We start from the raw sequence: 22,097 nt of genomic DNA, 5'->3' as shown, positions 1-22,097 counted from the left end.
CCCGTATTTTCAACGTAGCATTGACAGGAGAGAGACATGCAGACATGAGAAATAGAAAAATGGGATGGGATGAGATTGGTGTAGAATCTATTCAGCAAAAGGGGTGCCTTTCATACACTCTTTTCAATGTAGCTTATTATTGCAGATTCCATCAACTGAACATGGTTGGTATGGGGACATGAATTTCCGGATATTGTTTCTCGACTTCAATCAATTTTCCACGTCAACATTGCCTCAATTTATCCTCCCAATTCATTTCTCATTTTCTTGTCAATTTCTTTTTGTTTCATTTGAAATTTAGTCCCATTTTAACTTTTAAGTTATAATTATATATTAAAAAAGTTAAAATTTATTCTCGTATTCTTCATAAATTTGGAATTTAATTTTTTTTCAAGAATTCGGTCCATATAATTTTTAGAATTTAAAATTTAAATCCAATTGTTAATGCCGCCTTAAAATTTTCATGTTAAATTCATTGGTATGAGATATTAAAATTAAAAAATACTCACTTAGTGACCGTGTAGTAAAAAAGGATTGTTATAAATCTAAATTTAAAAGAATTTTTAATAATGTTAACAATTAGATTAATATTTTTAAACTAAAAAAAATAAAACTAAACTCCATGAAATAAAAATAAGAAGATTAAATTTCAAAGGTAAAAAAAGAATATAAAGATTTAGAGCATATTTTAGTCTATGCCAAAATACTAAAAGGCATAAAGGAGCAATGATTAAACCCTTGTTGTATCCACAGACCAAGGTTTAAATTCAATCGTTACCATTCCCTCCCTAATTATAATATGTACTAAAAATGGTTTAAAATATTTTTCAAAATTTTCAAATATGTGAAATAAAAAAAAAGTTTTTTTCCCTATTCATCTCATGATTTTTTTTTTAATTTGTAAAAAGGAAATCCTTTTAAGATTTCACCTTAACTTCGGATCATGTCCCTTATATTAAAACCAGATTAAACAGGTTTGTTTTTTTCACTTCCTTCTTTCGGTCAGTTTCTCCCTTTTCCTTATTCAAAAGAATTGCGAAATAAACAAAAGAAAACTAAAAACAAAGGAATAGCTAGGTTTTGCCTACCATTATATGCATGCGCATGTAGGCATTCAATAATTAGGGACGGGATAAGATTCTTGGGTTTCAACCCAATGCTATAATGTAATTCCACCATTACATTTCAACTTTTTCCTATCTAATGGATTGTCAGTAAGAAAATAAAGGTATTAAAGGAAAACTTAGAGGTGTAGGGAGATTTCCTTGTAGAATAAAGTTACCTGCAATGAATAGAGGTACTAGCAATTTGGGGTAGACATAGAGGAGCACTTGCTATCATTTTGCTTCATTTTTCATCATCAACCCATTTTTTTCCCTTCTTTTTGGGGTTGAAATGAATAACTTTTCTGTCCAAAGAATGATGAACTTTGTTGATAATTTTACTTTCCTTTTCATCATCTCAAATCAAGTTGTTGCCTTTTAGCTCTCTTTTGAGGGACAGAGAGGGGATTGGGGAGGGGTTCTCCTACAATTTGCTAGGGGTTAGGTCCCTTAAGTTGCCAATGTACATATTGCACCTCGCATTTTCACTAATGATCGTGGAGTGGAAAAATACAAAGGAACCTTCAAAAAATATCATAAACCCATATAATTTTTTTATTATCTTTTTAGTAAATAAATGAGATTATCATTATTGCCGAATATGATAGAGAAATAAAAAAGAGCAGGGGGCTATGTGATAAACTAAAAGTTTAATTATATTATAATCCCTCGAATTTAAAAAAAAAATCAATTAATTTTTTTTTGAAGTTTTTAGATTCAATTGAGCCATTAAATTTAAAAAAAAAAACTAATCAAATAAACTCATGTGATGATGGGGCAGTTAGGTTTAACTTCTTTATTTTGTTTTTGCCACGTTGAGTGCCACGTGGTTTATCTTTTGTTGACGTCATCAATTTATTTTCTTTTCCTTTATTGAGGTGGAAATTGTCTTGTTATATATTATTAAATAAACTTAATTAAGTTATTACTTTTGTTGCGGAAAGGATCGATTCGAGAACTCCGATATGACTACAAGTAAATTGACCGGAACGAAAAATAAAGTGAACACAAGGATTTACGTGGTTCGGCTTTAATGCCTACGTCCACGGGCAGAGGCGAAAAGAAATTTCACTATAACAAGATGAAGATTACAAGTGTTTTACACTCAAGACACAACCCGAGAACCTCACAACTCTCAACCCCTATAGAAAACCCGAAAGCTAAAATCCTAGCTTTCAAAGAACAAGCTTTGCTCTCTCTTGGTTTGGGATGATCAATATGGCTAATGAACCTCTCTATTTATAAGAGAGTTCAAGGACATAATTGTCCAAAACTTTGGCAAAGATTTGTGGTTGAAAATGGACACCAACAACCATCCACTAATCCACTACCACCAACAACCCACTACCAACAACAACAATCCACTACCAATTTTAAGCCATTTCTTAACAAATCTCCACCTTGGCTTGAAATTTACCAAGCTGAACATCATAGTGAATTCCTCGAACTGGATCACCTCTTCCAAACGCCTCTCTGGCGCTAATCAATCCCGAATACCTATCAAGTCCAAGCAATGCTTGAACTTATATGCAGGGATCACCTTAGTTAACATATCTGCAGGATTCTTTTCGGTAGCAACCTTGCTGATAACAATGTCACCTTGCGTAACATGTTCCCGAACAAAATGATATCTGACATCAATGTGTTTGGTCCGTTCATGAAACATCTGATTTTTAGTCAGATGTATGGCACTCTGGCTATCGCAAAATACAACAGTGAAATCCTGTTGTAAACCCAAACTGCTTACTAGACCTTTCATCCACAATGCTTCTTTCACTGCTTCTGCTAACGCCATATATTCCGCCTCAGTCGTAGATAAGGCTACGGTAGACTGTAACACAGCTTTCCAACTAATGGCTCCTCCAGAATAAGTGAAAACATAACCCGTCAGAGATCTTCTTTTGTCCAGATCTCCAGCATAATCAGAGTCCACATAGCCCGTGACACTGCTAGTGCAGTCACTCTGATCATATACCAAGCATAAATCTGCAGAACCTCTCAAGTACCTGAGAATCCATTTCACGGCCTGCCAGTGTTCCTTGCCAGGACAACTCATGTATCTGCTGACCACACTAACTGCATGTGAAATGTCTGGACGAGTGCAAACCATTGCATACATCACGCTTCCAACTGCACTCGAGTATGGAATGTGAGACATTTGCTGCTTTTCTTCATCAGATTGTGGTGACAACTCTGCAGAGAGTTTGAAATGTGGTGCCAACGGAGTACTCACAGTTTTCGCTTTATCCATGCCGAAGCGTTGAAGAACCTTTTCAATGTAGTTCTTCTGCGACACACGAAGCTTGCCCGCCTTGCGATCTCTGTGAATATCCATGCCCAAAATTTTCTTGGCAGCACCCAGATCCTTCATCTCGAACTCACCACTCAACTGCGACTTTAACTTGTTGATTTCCGACATGTTTTTGGAAGCAATTAACATGTCATCAACATACAGCAACAAATAAATGTGCGAACCATCTGAGAGCTTCCGATGATAGACACAAGCATCATAGTCACATCTTGTGTAACCATGCTGAATCATGAAGCTATCAAACCGCTTGTACCACTGCCTTGGGGATTGTTTCAATCCATATAAAGACTTCTTTAATAGACAGACATGGTCTTCTTTACCAGGAACTGTAAAACCCTCTGGTTGACGCATGTAGATTGTTTCCTCGAGCTCACCATGCAAGAACGCCGTTTTTACGTCAAGCTGCTCAAGTTCTAGATCAGACTTGGCCACCATGGCAAGTAATACACGAATGGAAGAATGCTTTACGACTGGGGAGAAAACTTCATTGTAGTCAATCCCCTCTTTCTGAGTGAAGCCTTTAGCAACCAATCGTGCCTTGAATCTAGTTGCTTCAACCCCTAGGATGCCTTCCTTTTTCTTGAAGACCCATTTGCAACCAACTATCTTCTGGTTACTTGGCGGCTTAACCAACTCCCAAGTATGGTTCTTGTGAAGAGATTCTATCTCCTCACTCATAGCAATTGCCCACTGTGCCGACTCATCACACGTGACAGCCTCATTATAACTGGAAGGTTCTATACCAATGGACTCCGCCACACTGAGCGCGAAAGACACCAGATTAGCGTAACGCGGATTTGGTTTGATTTGTCTCTTCGTTCTTTCAGTGGCAATGCTATATGGTTTTTCTTGAGGTGACTCATCTTCATCGGAATCTTGCACCTCAACTTGATCATCCTGGACTGAAGTACCTTCCGTAGGAATTGGAGCGTCCACCTGACACTCCACCTGCTTCTCAACACCGTGATCTCCCATTCTATCTGACTCCTCCTTTTCCCGGGAATTTGTGGTGGATCGAAGCATGGATGACTCATCAAAAGTCACATCTCTGCTGATGATGAACTTGGACGAAACCGGATCAGGACACCACAACCTGTATCCTTTCACCCCTTGGCCGTATCCAAGAAATATGCATTTCTTCGCCCTCGGTTTGAGTTTTCCCTCATTTACATGAGCATACGCAGGGCAGCCAAACACTCTTAAACCAGAGTAATCAGCAGGAGAACCAGACCATACTTCCTCAGGAGTCTTCAGCTCAATAGCTGTTGACGGAGATCTGTTAACCAAATAACAAGCAGTATTAACAGCTTCAGCCCAAAATTCTTCACCGAGCCCAGCATTTGATCGCATGCAACGAGCTCGCTCCAAGAGAGTTCTATTCATGCGTTCTGCAACTCCATTTTGTTGTGGTGTTCGACGAACAGTGCGGTGTCTCACTATTCCTTCATTTTTGCAGAACTCATTGAATTCACCTGAGCAAAACTCCAAGCCATTATCCGTCCGGAATCGCTTGATCTTCTTTCCTGTTTGATTTTCGATCAAAGCTTTAAATTGCTTGAAGTTGATGAGAACCTCATACTTGCTCTTCAGAAAATACACCCAAACCTTTCTCGAGTAATCATCGATAAAGGTAAGCAGATATCTGTAACCACCTTTAGAAATTGTCGGAGAAGGCCCCCAAAGGTCAGAATGGAAGTAATCCACTGTGCCTTTTGTCTTGTGAATCCCAGTGCTGAACTTTACCCGAGTCTGCTTACCGAAGACGCAGTGCTCACAGAAATTCAACTTTCCTGTACACTGCCCAGACAATAATCCTCGTTTGCTTAGCACCGATAAGCCTCTCTCGCTCATATGCCCGAGCCGCATATGCCATAACTTCATGGTGTCAGAATCTATATCATCTGATGATGACACTCCCGCAACACCTGTAACCGAGGAACCATCGAGGAAGTAAAGGCCCCGCTCCAAATTACCACGTATCACAGTCAAAGCACCCGAGAATACCTTGAGAACTCCACCTTCAGCAGAGTACCGAAAGCCTTTCTTGTCCAACGTACTCAAAGAGATCAAATTTTTCTTCATTTCTGGAATGTGCCGAACATCAGTTAGAGTTCTAACAATACCGTCAAACATCTTTATACGAACTGTGCCAATCCCCATGACTTGACATGCGTGGTCATTTCCCATTAGTACTGAACCAGAATGCTTCTCGTATGTTGAGAATGCATCTTTCGAAGTACTTATATGAAATGTAGCTCCCGTATCAAGAATCCATCTCCCACCAGCGTAAGAGTCGGATACTGCAAGAACGATCTCGGCATCACTTGAAGAATCTGCATCAGCTACATTCGCACGATCATTTTGTTGCTCCTGTGATTCTGATTTCTCCTTCCTTTTCGGACAATCTACCTTCATGTGCCCGTACTTCTTACAGTAGTAGCACTGTATTCTCTTCTTGGACTGCGATCTAGGATGGCTTTTACTTGAACTTCCACCCTTTGCCTTGGATCTTCCTCGAGCAACCAAGCCTTCGCCTTCATTGTTTTCGACCACCTTACCAGTGATTTTCTTCCTCAACTCACTGGAACTTAAGGCATTTTTCACCTCCTCTAGAGTCAGGTCATCACGACCGTACATCATTGTATCAACAAAATTCTCATACGAGGGAGGCAAAGAACACAAAACAATTATTGCTTGGTCCTCATCATCGATTTTGTTATCGATATTATTCAAATCCATGATAATGGAATTGAATTTATCCAGGTGCTGGGAAACAGGTGTACCTTCCTCCATCTTCAGGGCATAGAGTCTTTGCTTGAGGTAGAGCCGGTTCGTCAATGACTTCGTCATGTACTTGCTCTCTAACCGGAGCCACAAACCGGACGCGGTTTTCTCATCCGCTACTTCTCGTAGCACTTCATCTCCTAGACATAGCAGAATAGCACTATGTGCTCTTTCTAGCATGTCATCCTTTTGCTCTTCCGAAAGCGTGCTTGGTAATTTATCTTTACCAGACAATGCTTTTAGCAATCCTTGTTGAACCAGCACTGCCCGCATCTTGATGCGCCATAAACTGAAACTATTTTTCCCGGTAAATTTCTCGACATCATACTTAGTCGATGAAACACTTGTAGCCATAATTTGGAACCTTTGAATGAATGATAATATTTTCTTCCTGATGTGAAAGATCAGACAAAGCTGCAGTCACAGGGCAATTCAGAAAATATTATCACTCCTTCAACTACGCTCTGGTACCAATTTGTTGCTGAAAGGGTCGATTCGAGAACTCCGATATGACTACAAGTAAATTGACCGGAACAAAAAATAAAGTGAACACAAGGATTTACGTGGTTCGGCTTTAATGCCTACGTCCACGGGCAGAGGCGAAAAGAAATTTCACTATAACAAGATGAAGATTACAAGTGTTTTACACTCAAGACACAACCCGAGAACCTCACAACTCTCAACCCCTATAGAAAACCCGAAAGCTAAAATCCTAGCTTTCAAAGAACAAGCTTTGCTCTCTCTTGGTTTGGGATGATCAATATGGCTAATGAACCTCTCTATTTATAAGAGAGTTCAAGGACATAATTGTCCAAAACTTTGGCAAAGATTTGTGGTTGAAAATGGACACCAACAACCATCCACTAATCCACTACCACCAACAACCCACTACCAACAACAACAATCCACTACCAATTTTAAGCCATTTCTTAACAACTTTTAAAAATATTCATTCGTTCATATGTTATCTCTTTTCCCTACCATTTTCTTCCTTTTCACCGTTGCAGCAGATCCTAACTTCAAAAAATGACATGAAAACGAAACCTCTCATATTAAAAGGGACTGCATGTATTTACAAATCTTAGTCGTGTGTTTTTGGATATTGTTTTCAAGTTCTTTTTTTCTTTTTTTCTTTTTGTTGGATTCAATGTTAGATTTGAGGAATTTGAAATACACATCTGATGAACCCATATAAAATATGTTCATTTTCTTTTCTTCTTCCCACCATTTTCTTTTTGCTAGAATATGTGTTTTTGTAGATATTTGTTATTTATTTGATTTTTTTTTAAGGTTTAAAGTAAATGATTTGTAATCAACAAGCCTCGTTTGATGGACCCTTAAAAATTATAGGGTTCTTCCTTTCTCTCAAATGTAAGCACACACCTACCAACTCGAAACGAACCATCATCGTGGAGGTTCAACCAAGCTTAGGTTAAGGTTCTTTATGGGGAGTTTTTGCAAATCCAAATGGTGGAAAGTTGCCTCTAGACGTGGGTACACCATACTTGGAGTTTTGGTTTCGATCTAACAGTGCAAAGTGGAAATCGAAGAAGGTTGGGCCAAAATTTTGAGAGTAGATCTAGAAAAATTAATGAGTATTTCATGAAAATAAACTCAAATTTGAAAAGAGGATGAAAAAAACGGTTTACAGTTATAGCAGATCGGTTTGTGATATTTACAGCAATAAATTTTTTATCAAAAGTATTATACTTTATGCGAGATAGATTCGAGTCAATTCTGGCTTTCAATCGAATGACCTTCTTCACTACTCTCGTGCCCCTAATTTGCGTCGCTAAACGCAACACAAGAAATGATATTATTACTTTCAGTAGGAAAGTAATTTTCTCAATAAAAATTGATAAAGATTGTAATTTCTAGAAAAATAAAATCTATTCTAAGTAAATAAATTACCACTATTTTCTAGCATAGTAACGATGAAGTGTATTTTTTAAGTCAACTCACGTCATCTATTTATATGGAAAGATAGAAGAATACTAGTTGAATAAGGTTTAATCAAATAATATTACCTTAATAGAAAACACACTCCTACCCTCTAAGTAGAGTAGGGGTGGGCGGCACACCCTAGTTAAAAATACTAGAATTGTAGTCCCTTTCATATATTATAAGTGGTTTTGTATCTCTCGTGTATCAAATCCAATTATATGTACTTATTGTACTTTTGATTCAGTACTTTATAATTTAATTCAATCTAATATTTATTTTCTATTTTTCAAAATAAATATTAATTAAATTAAATTAACTAAATTAATTTTCTCAATTAAATAATTTTTTGTAAATTTTCTCAATTAAATAATTTTCTCAACACAATTTTAATTGCATTAAAGTTATGACAACTTTACTGTAAATGAATTTATGAGAAAATATATTTCATATTTTCAACGGATTCACAATGACTAACTAATTTAATTTCACTTTTGAACTTCAATTATTTAATTATAATTAATTAAATTAAATTAATTCTCAAGTCATTTCTACACTTAGTGAGAAAATACATTCATTTGTGAATGCAACTAATTTCTCTAATTTCATCATTTCCATTCATTTTTTTATTTGATTCTATGTCCAATTTATTTCTAATTTCAACGAGCTAAGAGAGGGACCAATTGGACATATATAATTAGAACTTAAATAATTTATAATTAAGTTGTTTTATACTTTTTAATTATAAACTTATTTAGTCACGAAGTCATTCCACTATAATATTGTGACTAAGTTTTCTCTGATTACATACCATTACGAAAGCTGCTTAATAAATGTTCGTCCAATGATATTTTCATAAATGTGTTACCTTCATAGAATATATTTAATCTCTTTAAGATAAATTTGTTCTCCCAATATGATCTTATTTTATCTCATGGTAATAATTATATTTTTCGTGAAAATTCAATTACTATTAAAAAGAAATAAAGTCATTTATCACAAAGACAAACGAATCCTATTCATGTTTGCTTTCATCTATCATGTAATGTCAATGAAAGAATATCATTTACCCATTAGTTGGGTTATGAATTCCACTATTGTAAATGATACTACATATTGCAGAAGTCGTATACTCAACGCACCAGCTTTCAGTTCCTTATCTATTCGAATTTAGGCTTACTTACATAAAAATATACGAGTCATGCATACATAGTCCATCATCCATAGTCCATCATCCATTCAGAATTAAGGTATGCCATACTGTGAACATCACAATGAATATATCCATAAACGGATATAAGATCTATTCTACTTGGGTCTTGTTAGATGTATTGTCAATCTAATCAATCGTATTTATGTTTTTATCTTTTAAAAGTCATCTGTCTCGATACTCAAGACAAAACATCTTTCCAATTCAACTTGATAGACGACATATTAGTCTTTTAATCAGTTTTCTCATTTTTTTATTAGACTAAGGACATATTTAGGTTTATCTACAAGTATAAGTTGTCTTTTCATTTATGATCCATTTATGCAATATCGCTTAGTACTAGTTAGACGTTAGATAATTAGTGAACCAACATTTTGTTCCATTTTTCTTTGTGTGCAAAATATTGAGAACAATATAAAAAGGGTATTACTGTAATTAATGAATATTTTATCAAACCAATTTTTTCGAAAAATACAAGAATACTCAGATGAAAATACTATACTAAAAGCACTAGATCCCAACAAACAAATATGGTGAAAGCAAGTCTCCGTGTCTAACACCCCATATAGGTTTAAACTCCTCAATCAATCCACCATTCTATATCACCTGTATAGATGAAATGGTGACATAATGCATAATTAAGCATATAAGCTTAGCTGGCATTCCAATATCCACACAGAGGTATCCTCTATATAATCCTAACAGACACAGTTGTTAGAGTATGCCCAAAGATCAATCATGAGATGGTTGTAATAACATACTTGATTTATCATGTTTATTAATATAAGACATTACATTTATTATTTCAGTTTCTTTTCTGTGTGTATAAATAAATTGTTTTATAATAATATCCTGAGAATAATATGATTATTCTTAAAGTTCCTTAGTCAAGTATTATTGTTGGATAGGACAACGATAATGCATTAAGACTAACATGTAGTTGATTGATGATAAAGAGTTGTCATTGATATGGAATGTCAGAATCGATGCATGAATATGTGTGTTAGAGAACAACATATTGGACTGACCCGTTATGAGTATGTTTCTTGGATTATTATGTAATTGTCACAACATTACTCATAATGATTAATATGTGATGCGGTCGTTGAAAGCACCAAAAATATCCTATCCCTAATAAATAATGAAAAGAATAGTAAAAGGGAAGTAGGGTCAAATCCTCAGGGACTGGACTTGCAAAATATCTTGTTCCGTGATATCCCAGGCAGAGTCTTGCCCAAGACAACCTGCGTTCCTGAAAAAATAAAAACAATAGCAGAATTAAATTGTTGGATCTAGAAACGAAAAATAAAATAAAAACAGAATTAAGAATATTGAATTGAAAATTCGAGAAATTAAAAATAAAGTTAAGAGAAAGAAAATTCTTATGGGAGATTCCAGCCTCCAGTTGTCTCGTTCCGCCTTGGGTTCAATCCTCGGCTTTTAGATGATCCTTCCCAAACCAAATAAGCCAGTTATAGTGGAAGAGGACGCCTACGACCACCAGCTCCAATGATTTAGACTTACGATTTGATGGAACTTGACTCTAGCTAACAATCGCTTCTGTGAGATCGTCTTATGCTAAATCAACGCTTCTCAATGGCGAATCCCACGCCATTTTGTCTCTTGGGCTCGCCAACCTCTGACGCAGTAAGATAACGAACCGACTGTGCAACCTTCTCAAAACATACAAAGCGGCCGCCTTTGCATATGTTGAAAAACTTACTTCTTAAGGGACTTGGACGAAAGCGTCAGCCCCGTAGTGCGGAGAAACGATGAATACTCAGCAAGAAGGCTAAGTACGGATTCTAAGCCTCAAGAACCTTTTTGGGGATTTTTGACAACCTTCGGCTAGATGGGTTTAGTGGCTCATGGTTGTGGTAGAAAAGAAAATAAATAAAATAAAATAAAGATTTTATTGAAAGGAAATATGAAAAGAACAAAAGCCTAGACTTTTGGGGAGAGAGTGTTTACAGAAAAAGAAAAAGATGAGATCCCCTTTTGAGTCATTTCACCCCCTATTTATAGTGCTAGGGGAGATATTCTAATTCTACTTAAATTCCTAAAAGATAAATACATTTAATTGAAGATAAATAAAGATAAAATAAAATCCTAAAAATAATCCTTAATAATTATCTCAATATTAATTATCCTAATATAATTAAAATAGAGTTTAATAAAATAAAATCTCTTCTTTTTTCATTTCAACCCTTGTGTCCTCCATGCTTGCACTTTTGGCACCAACTTTTCCTTGTGTCGCACATTGGCCCATTTTATCTCTAAATTCACGCTTTTGGCCCTTAATTTCACTTTTGCCTCAAACTTAGTCCCTATGAGATAAAAGATCATAAATAGCTCAAATTAGCAGGATCATACTCAGAATAAATACATAATTAATACATAAAAATACGTTATTCTAGAGTGTTATCAAATCCCCCTACTTAGCCCATGCTTGCCCTCAAGTATGGTTCCTATGTACTGTGAAAGTTAGATTCTGCCATAAAAGAAATACAACTCCAAAGTTTTATAAAAATCAGTCAAAAATGCATATGAAAAATAAAGAGAACCCTAAGCTTGCTTTAAGTAAAACAGAAAAAGATTTCCAATTAATACACGCAAAAATTAGAATCAACTTGAATTATTTAATGAAAATTAGGTAAATTACCAAACCTACCAAGACACCCTATTTGTTTCCTCCCTTAGTCCCCAAATTATTATTTTTTCTTTTTTTTTTACTTTAGGAATATATTGAACCTTTTGACGCGAAGAGAGATGACAGCCAAGCACCCCACCCCGGTTACTCAGCCCAGCAGACTCCTAATTTATTATAATTTTTTCTTAAGAACACATCGAACCTTTTGACACGAAGAGAGATGACAGCCAAGCACCCCACCCCGGTTACTCAGCCCAACATGTTCTTAAAGATTAATTCCGGTTAGCGGAGTTTTATCTAACACGTCACACAACCTTTTGACGCGAAATAGGATGACAACCCAAGCACCCTACCCCGGTTACTCAGTCAGTCACGTTTTTAAGCTGCACTCATAACCACGGAAACATTAAATGACATTAATAATAACTTTTTTTTGAGGACTTTAGAGAAAAAATAATAATAATCAAGTGTCAAAAATAAGTTTTAGTAATTACCTTAATAGTCATCAACATATTTTACCATGCAAACATATTAAGTGTCTACTTTGTATTTAAACTTGATCAATTTTACGAAAAGCAAGATAAAGTTAACTTTATGAATCAAAATTATTTTTACTCTAATAAAAATAAAACAGTGGAGATGGCATCAATTATGAAAAATTCGTAATTTTCTCAGAAAACAAGAATCATGCTTGTAGATCAAACAGCAGGCAATTCTTGGTAAAAATCTTGGGCATGAAAAGAGGCAGGAGATTCCAAAAAAATAAATATGGACAAAATAAAGCCTCAAGCAGCAACACCAGCCAAAAATAATCACAGCAACAACAACAATAACCAAAATCACAGCAGAAAATGATAGTAATAACGAAGAGTACCTCCCCCCTACTGAAAGCACATTGTCCTCAATGTGGACGAAAAGAAATAAATAGGTAGAAAAGTTTAGAAAAACTCCTCATGTGATCACAAATGATGGCAATGAGCTTGGTCAGTTGCTGGCCAAAGGTTTCAAGTCAGGCATTAATGCGCTTTAAGTGTTGCTTAACGGTTTGCTTCATTTTTTTCTAAGCAAAAGAAGAAAAATTGATTAATATCTAAATAAGTAATAAATAATAAAATAAAGTAATAAATAAAGTAAAGAAAAATAATAATAAATAAAATAAAAATTAGGTTGCCTCCCAACAAGCGCTTGTTTAACGTCGTTAGCTCGACGCCGTTATTGGTTCTATGGTGGTTCCAAATAGATTTTCTTAACCGTGTAGGCTTGAAAATTCTCATAAAATGGCTTCAACCGCTGGCCATTGACTACGAACCGCTTTCCAGATTCTTCACTCTCTATTTCAATCGCTCCATGTGTGAACACTTTAGTAACAATAAAATGTCCTTGCCATCGTGATCGAACCTTACCCGAGAATAACTTTAACACGGAGTTATAAAGTAAAACTTTTTGTCCTACCGAAAAATGCTTCTGAGCTATTCTCTTATCGTGAAACAACTTTGTCTTGTCTTTATAAATGCGAGCATTCTCGTAGGCATCATTGCGAATTTCTTTTAACTCTTGAATGTCTAATTTCCTTGCCTTTCCTGTGGGTTCTAACTCCAACTCTGGTTCCTGTATAATAGAAGGTAACAGTTTAGTATTTGGAGATAATAACTCATTAACAAATTCAATTTCATCAAGTTCAGAATTATCTCCATAAATTGAATGAAAATTTTCTTCCACCAAAGAGTCAATTATATCGATACGATTTACGCTCAAGATTTCGCTTGGATGGCTAATGGCGTCGTAGACATTAAACTTTACGATCTCCCCATCAAACTCCATCGTGAGAGTTCCACTTCGAACATCAATTTTAGTACTAGCTGTACTAAGGAACGGTCGACCCAGCAGGAAATCTGAAGATCCAGGAGTGCTATCCTCCTCCTTTTTGATCACATAAAAATCTGCAGGGAAAATAAGCTCGTTAACTTTTACCAGAACATCCTCAAGGACTCCTTCTGGATGAACAACAGACCTGTCCGCCAATTGAATGATAACACATGTTTTTGTCAAAAAACCCGCGTTAAGTGATTCATAAATAGAATATGGCATTACATTTATCGAAGCCCCTAGATCACACATAGCCTTCTTAATTCCTAGATGGCCTATTTTGCATGGTATTGCAAACATGCCTCTATCCTTGCATTTTGCCGGCATTTTTCGTTGTAACACTGCGGATACATTCTTACCAACATTCACCCTTTCATTACCTGTTAATTTTCGCTTGTTGGTGCAAAGGTCTTTAAGAAATTTAGCATACCGTGGTATTTTCTTGATGGCGTCCAACAGCGGAATATTGATCTCGACATTCCTAAATGTTTCAAGGATTTCCTTGTCCTCTTTACCTCTTCGACACTGGTTGAATCGTTCGGGAAATGGAGGTTGAATTTTAGGCAATGGAGGCTTCGGTCGGACCTGTTCGTCTTTCTTGGGTTTTTCCTGGGCAATTTCTTGGGCAAGATTCCTGTCAGGAATCGATTCCAGTACCTTTTCGCTTCGTAACGTCACTACATTTGCATTTTGTCTAGGGTTTGGTTCTGTTTATGACGGCAGCTTCCCTTGAGAGTTTAATTTCTCGATCGATGTGGTCAACTCTTTGATAGACGCCTCGGTTTTCTATTGGAAATCCTTCATCTCCTTTTAGAAATTAAGATTTTGCTGCTGAAAATCAAGAACATTAGCTGCTAACTTATTGACCATGGTTTCTAGAAAATTACCTGAACCTTGCGACTGTTGCGGAAACCGATTTTGGTATGGCTGGTTATTTCGTAGATTAGCCCCATAACTTAAGTTAGGATGGTCCCTCCACCCTGGGTTGTAGGTATTAGCGTAGGGGTCATATTGCCTTTGTGGCGGCCCAGGGAAATTTCCCACAGCATCCAGATGGGTTGTGGTATCATCATACAAACTAGGACAAGCATCAGTTGCATGATCAGGTGTAGCACATATTCCGCATAACCGAGCTGTCTTTGCTTTTTCTGCAATAAGAGAGTTCATCATATTAGTAAGTTTATCAACTTTATCCTCTAAGGTTGAATTACTTAGCTGGTGAACCCTTCTAGGAGGTTCAGTATTGGCTCGGAACTGCTGAGAATTTGCAGCCATCGTGGAGATCAAGTCTCTCGCTTGTTGGGGAGTCATGTTGACCAATGCTCCTCCACTAGCAGCGTCTACCATATTCATATCTATAGGCTTCAAACCTTCATAAAAGTATTGGAGGAGAGATTGCTCCGTTATACCATGTTGTGGACAGCTTGCACACAACTTCTTAAACTGCTCCCAATAATCATAAAAGGACTCAGCTTCTTTTTGCCTTATTCCAACGATCTCTCTTCTTAGCTCAGCTGCTCGAGATGCTGGAAAAAACCTGTTCAGAAACAAACGAGATAGATCAGCCCAAGTTGTAATAGATCCAGGGGGTAAATAAAATAACCATTCCTTAGCAGAATCTGCTAGGGAGAAAGGGAAAGCACGTAATTTAATCTGATCCTCAGTTACCCCCTCAGGTTTCATACTAAGACAAACCATATGAAATTCTTTCAGATGCTTGTGGGGATTTTCATTTTGTAACCCACGAAAAGTTGGCAATAACTGGATTAAACCTGACTTCAACTCAAAATCAGTATCCATAGTAGGATACGCGATGCACAATGGTGGTTGTTCTGTCGGAGCTTCGGCCAGTTGCCGAATTGTTTGAGCCATTGGTTCGTGTGCTAAATTTGGGTTTTCGTTAACCCTAGCGTTAAGCACTTCTTCTGGTGAGTCGACTTCTACTTTTTCACTTTCAAGTGTTCGAGTAGGATTTTCGTTAACCCTAGACTTAGCTTCGTCGTCGACTTCAATTTCTGGCAGTGGATTACTTTGAGTTCCAACCACCGCTGACTGCTTTTTTCGTAACTTTGTCTCCTTGCGATTGGCTCTAGCAGTCTTCTCAATTTCTGAATCGAACGCAAGAGTACCTGGAGCAGATCTGGTCATAAGAAACAAAAAACAAGATTAGTACGTTGCCAGTCCCCGGCAACGGCGCCAAAATTTGATGCGGTCGTTGAAAGCACCAAAAATATCCTATCCCTAATAAATAATGAAAAGAATAGTAAAAAGGAAGTAGGGTCAAATCCTCAGGGACTGGACTTGCAAAATATCTTGTTCCGTGATATCCCAGGCAGAGTCTTGCCCAAGACAACCTGCGTTCCTAAAAAAATAAAAACAATAGCAGAATTAAATTGTTGGATCTAGAAACGAAAAATAAAATAAAAACAGAATTAAGAATATTGAATTGAAAATTCGAGAAATTAAAAATAAAGTTAGAGAAAGAAAATTCTTATGGGAGATTCCAGCCTCCAGTTGTCTCGTTCCGCCTTGGGTTCAATCCTCGGCTTTTAGATGATCCTTCCCAAACCAAATAAGCCAGTTATAGTGGAAGAGGAAGCCTACGACCACCAGCTCCAATGATTTAGACTTACGATTTGATGGAACCTGACTCTAGCTAACAATCGCTTCTGTGAGATAGTCTTATGCTAGATCAACGCTTCTCAATGGCGAATCCCACGCCATTTTGTCTCTTGGGCTCGCCAACCTCTGACGCAGTAAGCTAACGAACCGACTGTGCAACCTTCTCAAAACATACAAAGCGGCCGCCTTTGCATATGTTGAAAAACTTACTTCTTAAGGGACTTGGACGGAAGCGTCAGCCCCGTAGTGCGGAGAAACGATGAATACTCAGCAAGAAGGCTAAGTACGGATTCTAAGCCTCAAGAACCTTTTTGGGGATTTTTGACAACCTTCGGCTAGATGGGTTTAGTGGCTCATGGTTGTGGTAGAAAAGAAAATAAATAAAATAAAAATAAAGATTTTATTGAAAGGAAATATGAAAAGAACAAAAGCCTAGACTTTTGGGGAGAGAGTGTTTACAGAAAAAGAAAAAGATGAGATCCCCTTTTGAGTCACTTCACCCCCTATTTATAGTGCTAGGGGAGATATTTTAATTCTACTTAAATTCCTAAAAGATAAATACATTTAATTGAAGATAAATAAAGATAAAATAAAATCCTAAAAATAATCCTTAATAATTATCTCAATATTAATTATCCTAATATAATTAAAATAGAGTTTAATAAAATAAAATCTCTTCTTTTTGCATTTCAACCCTTGTGTCCTCCATGCTTGCACTTTTGGCACCAACTTTTCCTTGTGTCGCACATTGGCCCATTTTATCTCTAAATTCACGCTTTTGGCCCTTAATTTCACTTTTGCCTCAAATTTAGTCCCTATGAGATAAAAGATCATAAATAGCTCAAATTAGCAGGATCATACTCAGAATAAATACATAATTAATACATAAAAATACGTTATTCTAGAGTGTTATCAATATGTGTATGATCCTCAGACTTGAGATCATCATAATCCCAACATCGTGAGTTGTATATTTTGATACAGTCAAACGTACACCGTAACTGGTTGTTCTATAAAGGCTGATGTTGGATATACCACGATCTATGTAGAGGGATATGGTTGATCGAGATAGGATAAGCCCCTCCTACATAATAGAAGTAATATCTTAGGCCACTTGATTGAGTGAGACTAGAAATGCATGGCCATGCTCAAATAAGTTGATATGAGATGTCATACTTATTTGTATATCGTAGTCTGCTTAAGATATCAAGGAACATGGAATGGACTATGCAAGTGTGACTATTCCATGACTATGCATAAAAGGTTAATCATAAAAAGGTTATGTCGAACCATGATTTCTTGTGACTTAGGTAGCAATGATGCATTGCTAGATGCCACTCATTGTTTGTAACATTGGAATCGTTCTAGTATTACTGCTAACGTTATAGGAACCTACAGGGTCACACTTTATAGTCGAAATGAACGGAATAAAACATAGTTGGTATTGTGTTTGGTTGTCTCTTGAATTAAATTAATTATAGAATTAATTTAATTGCGTAATCAAATATCGAACACATTATGTACAAGGTTGTTGTACGCATAATGAGAACATGTATTTGGTTAGTATATAAATTAAATAAATATATGGTTTACCGAAATTATATTATAATTAATGTAATTATAATTTTTGGTTTAAAATATTATTATATTTATATTTATTTAATTTTTAAAAAACCTAAAAAATATATATAAGAATCCCGTTTTTCTTTGCTGTGGTCTAGCAGCCTTCAAAGAAAAATTCTTTTCAAAACTGTTTTAGGGATTCCTTCCGTTCATAGTCAACTGGGTGGATTACGTAGAGGCTGGGATCACGATAGATTGCAGCTGGGTTTGATAGTAGATCAGACTACTCGTTGCTGAGGCGTTGCTGTCTACTTTGAATAAACATTCGGTAATTTCATAACCTTTATCACCCCGATTCGTTCCCCACACATGGATTCGTAGTTAGGATCGCCGATTTTATTTTTTTTCCGCTACGTCGTAGGGGTGTCGGCGATCCAACAATAGTCATATGTCTTTTACAAATCCACCTTAATGGTCATCCAACCTTTCTTTCTTTTTCCATCGTGCATAAAGTAAACAATCTCCTATGTAATAATAATGTTATATGTAATACATCGATTAGCAATAAAGCTTATTTGATTAGGCCCAATCGACATCATAGAATTTAATCAATTGACTATTACCTTGGTGAGAATTTTATAAGGCATGGTTTACAAGCTTATTAGGCGAAATTGAGATAGAACCTCAGGATACTCCACTTTCAATATCAAAACTAGCATTGTTTTATTAACGAATTCATTTAGGTTCCCTCTATTGAAAATTGCATGTATCATGGCAAAAAAAAAAATGCACCCACTACATCCCACTCCTTTTGGTAAAACTGTACATGAAGCCTACTGATATTCGGTGCTTTGAGAATAGCCATTTCAAAGAGTGCAACCTTGACTTCCTTCCATTGTCACCCTTGCATGTAGCTGAACAAGGTCACCACTATTTAGGAATAGAAAGAAATCCCGACAGTGGCGGAGTCAGGATATTAATCTTAGGGGGCAAGTTAAAATTAAAAGTGCTATGTAACAGTTGATTTAAATATATAAACAATCAATTCAAAAGAAGCAGTATTCCAACATGACAATCGATTTAAACATATAAAAAAATATATTCAAAAGAAACAATATTCCAACAATTAAGACGAAATAGCTATCATTTGACTCGGTTAACCATTTTTTATTTCGTTTGTTTCACAAGCTATCATTTGACATAATTTTAAACAAGGTGACCAAGGTTTTCTTCCTCCCCTTCACTTTGGCCAAAACTTACTATAACATTATATAACTATTTTTGTTTCATTTTTACACTTCTAACAAGTTAGAAACCGTCTCCTAATCATTTTTCATCCAAAAACATACACATTTCACTTAATTTTATAAGCTTCCAAGTTCCACAAATATCCTTTAATGGCAAATTTTAATATACTTGATAAAACAAAAAAACTATTGGTACATATATGTAAAACATGTTTCAAATATCCAAAATCTATGAAAAGTTTGAAGAAAAACATACCTTGTGCTTCAAATTTAAAGATAAAATGATAGAGAATATTTTTTCTTCTTTTCTTGCTAAACACCTGTAAGGGCCCTATTTTGTCTGGGCCCTAAAGAGAAACCAAAAATAAAAATAAAAATAAAAATATAATTTAACAATCCGAGTCTAATTTTACAAGCCCAAAAAAACCTTAAGCCCAATTAACAAGCCCACAACCTAAACCTCTATTTAGTAAAATAAAAACCCTAATTCCCATTCGCGCCTCTCTTTGCCACGTCAACAGGCACTTCCCCCGAAGATGCCCATGCCTCGAAGACTGCTCCTCTACCACCCTTGCACCAAAACAGCAAAGACGAGGGTCTCCTTCGTTGTAGACCCTCTACCGTCACCTGCAAAAAGAAAATGAAAAGACAGAAACAAGGACAACAAAAATGAAAGCAAATAGTAGCAAAAAATAGTAAATATAACATGTAAATAGACTATAAAAGCCATAATAATCCATGTAATTTTTTTAGACAGAGAAGAGTAATTAAAATCAAAAGGTGATTTTTTTTTATTTTTCCTTTTCGAATCTATTATAACATATATATAAATATAAAAAGAATCTTACCTAAGATACATCGATGCCGCCGCTGAATCGGCCCTTTCCACCAATTCGAGGAGCCTAAGAACCTTTTAGGGTTCTGACAAAAGGCAAAACCTTTCATTTTCTTTTCCCTCGGCTAAACGTTAGTTAGATTTTTGGGGTTTAAACTCTTGATTTGGGTTCTATTCAAAAACGGGGCAAAAATAGGGTTTTTTTGCATTTTTCGACCACTGTGGACGGTGGAGCCATCACCAGTGACCTGTAACACCCCAAACTCGACCCAGACGTTATGGCCAGATCTAGTGATGTCACATGATAGGGTGTTTGAAAACCCTGTCGTCGCATTAAAACCACTTCTATTGAATTCCTTATTTTAATATTTTATTAGTTCTAAAATTGTGTTGCTCATTTTATTAATAGTTTCAAAACATGATTCGTTGCAGAAGCTTTTAAGACAGATTAAACAATCGTGCGTTTAGGAAAAACATATGTTTCTTTTGAAAAAAACTGAGGTTTCCTACTACTAGCAGTTGCAATCCATAAAGTAAAGATAATTAAAGCCCAATACCAAAGTCCGAAAGTCCAATTACAAACCAAAAACTTAGCCAGTAAAAATAGAATAGTAATATAACCAATTATCGTAAATATGGGTTAAAAACCTTGACAGTCCAAAACATTGGTCACCACCAGATCCTTCACCGCACTGATCCATCTAGATCTGGGGATTTCTTGTGCATATTTAAACAAAATGGGTGAGTTTACGAAAAACTCAATGTGTGATCCCACAGAAAATAAACAATAGCAAATCACAGTCCACAGTTTAATCAGTCTTGGGCCAAGCCCTTTTTCAGTATCAGTAACAATTTGGGCCTTAATTTATCTCAGTATAGTATCAAATAAGCAATAGGGCCTTAGCCCATCACAGTATCAGTAGCAGTCATGCAGTATTCAGTAACAAAGTCTTACCCAACCAGCCTCTACACACCATCTCCGTCCAACCCAACACTCCATGTGGAGAATAAATCAACCCACCCATCCCTACACTCTAGGTAGTACCAGAAGCGGCACAAAACAGTAATTTGTAGTTGAGCTGCCAGTATGTTAGGCTTAAAAGTCTTTCAATACACTTCCTCTAAATATAGTCAACCCACCCCATGCAATGCAACATACAAGTCATGACATGCTATCTCAGGACATCAGTACATATAACCAGTTCAGTATACAAGCATACTATCATCATGCTCAACACATATATAAATCAAACAATCAGTTCATACAATTAGGGGTCTAAGTAATGGTTACCGACCCTACAGTAGGTTCACAGTCGACTTGGGAGACCCGTGCAACCTTAGCAATCAATTTAGTGAAAATGAGCTCACACGCCCATGTGGTCTGCCCGTATGGGCCTACACGCTTGTGTGGCCCACTCGACCCAAATTGTCTTTGGCCGCGTGGTCCATTTTTAATGTAACCCGTGCTAGCTAAATATTTATATATATATTTCACTATTTACTTATATGTTCCTTCAAAGCTGTCTACTTGAGTCACTGTTACTAAATTATTTATATCTTGAGCTACAGAATTCCACATTAAGATCCGCTTGATTTTTTTTAAACTAGACTCAAATATCTTTCTACCATAAAATTTTTAGAATTTTTTGTTCAGCCAATAAGTACAGTAAAATCTTAAAACTTACCCCTATTCTGCTGTTTGACAGCTTCGACCTTTCCTTGATAAAAATTAATTATCTCTTAGTACAAAACTTGAATGATGTTTCCATTTGTTTATATTGAAAATTGACTCATTATTAATTTAAACATGTAAATTTTAACCCCTAATTATTTTTCTCCAATTTTTTATGATTTTTCAAAGTCATAACAGGGGAACCTGAATTCATTCTGACCTTGTCTCACAAAATTTATTGTATCTCATGATTTACAATTTCATTACTTACACGTTTCTTTTATGAGAAACTA

The 22,097-nt window shown here is 36.1% G+C and overlaps 1 protein-coding gene and 1 non-coding gene across 2 annotated transcripts; one reads left to right on the top strand and one right to left on the bottom strand.

Moving 5' to 3' along the window:
* Window positions 1-13,220: 13,220 nt before the first annotated feature.
* On the bottom strand, window positions 13,221-15,737 carry LOC107890091 (uncharacterized). The gene is made up of 3 exons (XM_041087848.1): window positions 14,753-15,737; window positions 13,707-14,572; window positions 13,221-13,607 (listed from the first exon to the last, which is right to left on the bottom strand). The coding sequence occupies exons 1-3, from the start codon at window positions 15,735-15,737 to the stop codon at window positions 13,221-13,223; spliced, it is 2,238 nt and encodes a 745-aa protein (XP_040943782.1).
* LOC121214331 (small nucleolar RNA R71) lies at window positions 15,271-15,377 on the top strand. The gene has a single exon (XR_005909914.1). It is a non-coding gene; the product is annotated as a small nucleolar RNA R71 (small nucleolar RNA).
* Window positions 15,738-22,097: the final 6,360 nt, after the last annotated feature.

The sequence above is a fragment of the Gossypium hirsutum genome, chromosome D01 (assembly GCF_007990345.1).
Source record: "Gossypium hirsutum isolate 1008001.06 chromosome D01, Gossypium_hirsutum_v2.1, whole genome shotgun sequence".
In the NCBI taxonomy this organism is placed as follows: Eukaryota; Viridiplantae; Streptophyta; class Magnoliopsida; order Malvales; family Malvaceae; genus Gossypium; species Gossypium hirsutum.
The sequence above is the reverse complement of the archived record's forward strand: the minus strand, read 5'-3'. Positions and strand labels throughout refer to the sequence as shown.

Excerpts from the sequence above, each read along its gene's own strand:
- LOC107890091 (XM_041087848.1), bottom strand. The coding sequence starts at position 15,737 with ATGGCTCAAACAATTCGGCAACTGGCCGAAGCTCCGACAGAACAACCA. Across the intron at positions 14,573-14,752 it reads GCAACAGTCGCAAGGTTCAG|AACCAAACCCTAGACAAAAT; the intron begins GTAATTTTCTAG and ends CGTCATAAACAG. Across the intron at positions 13,608-13,706 it reads ACTCTTTGGTGGAAGAAAAT|GAACCAGAGTTGGAGTTAGA; the intron begins TTTCATTCAATT and ends TCTATTATACAG.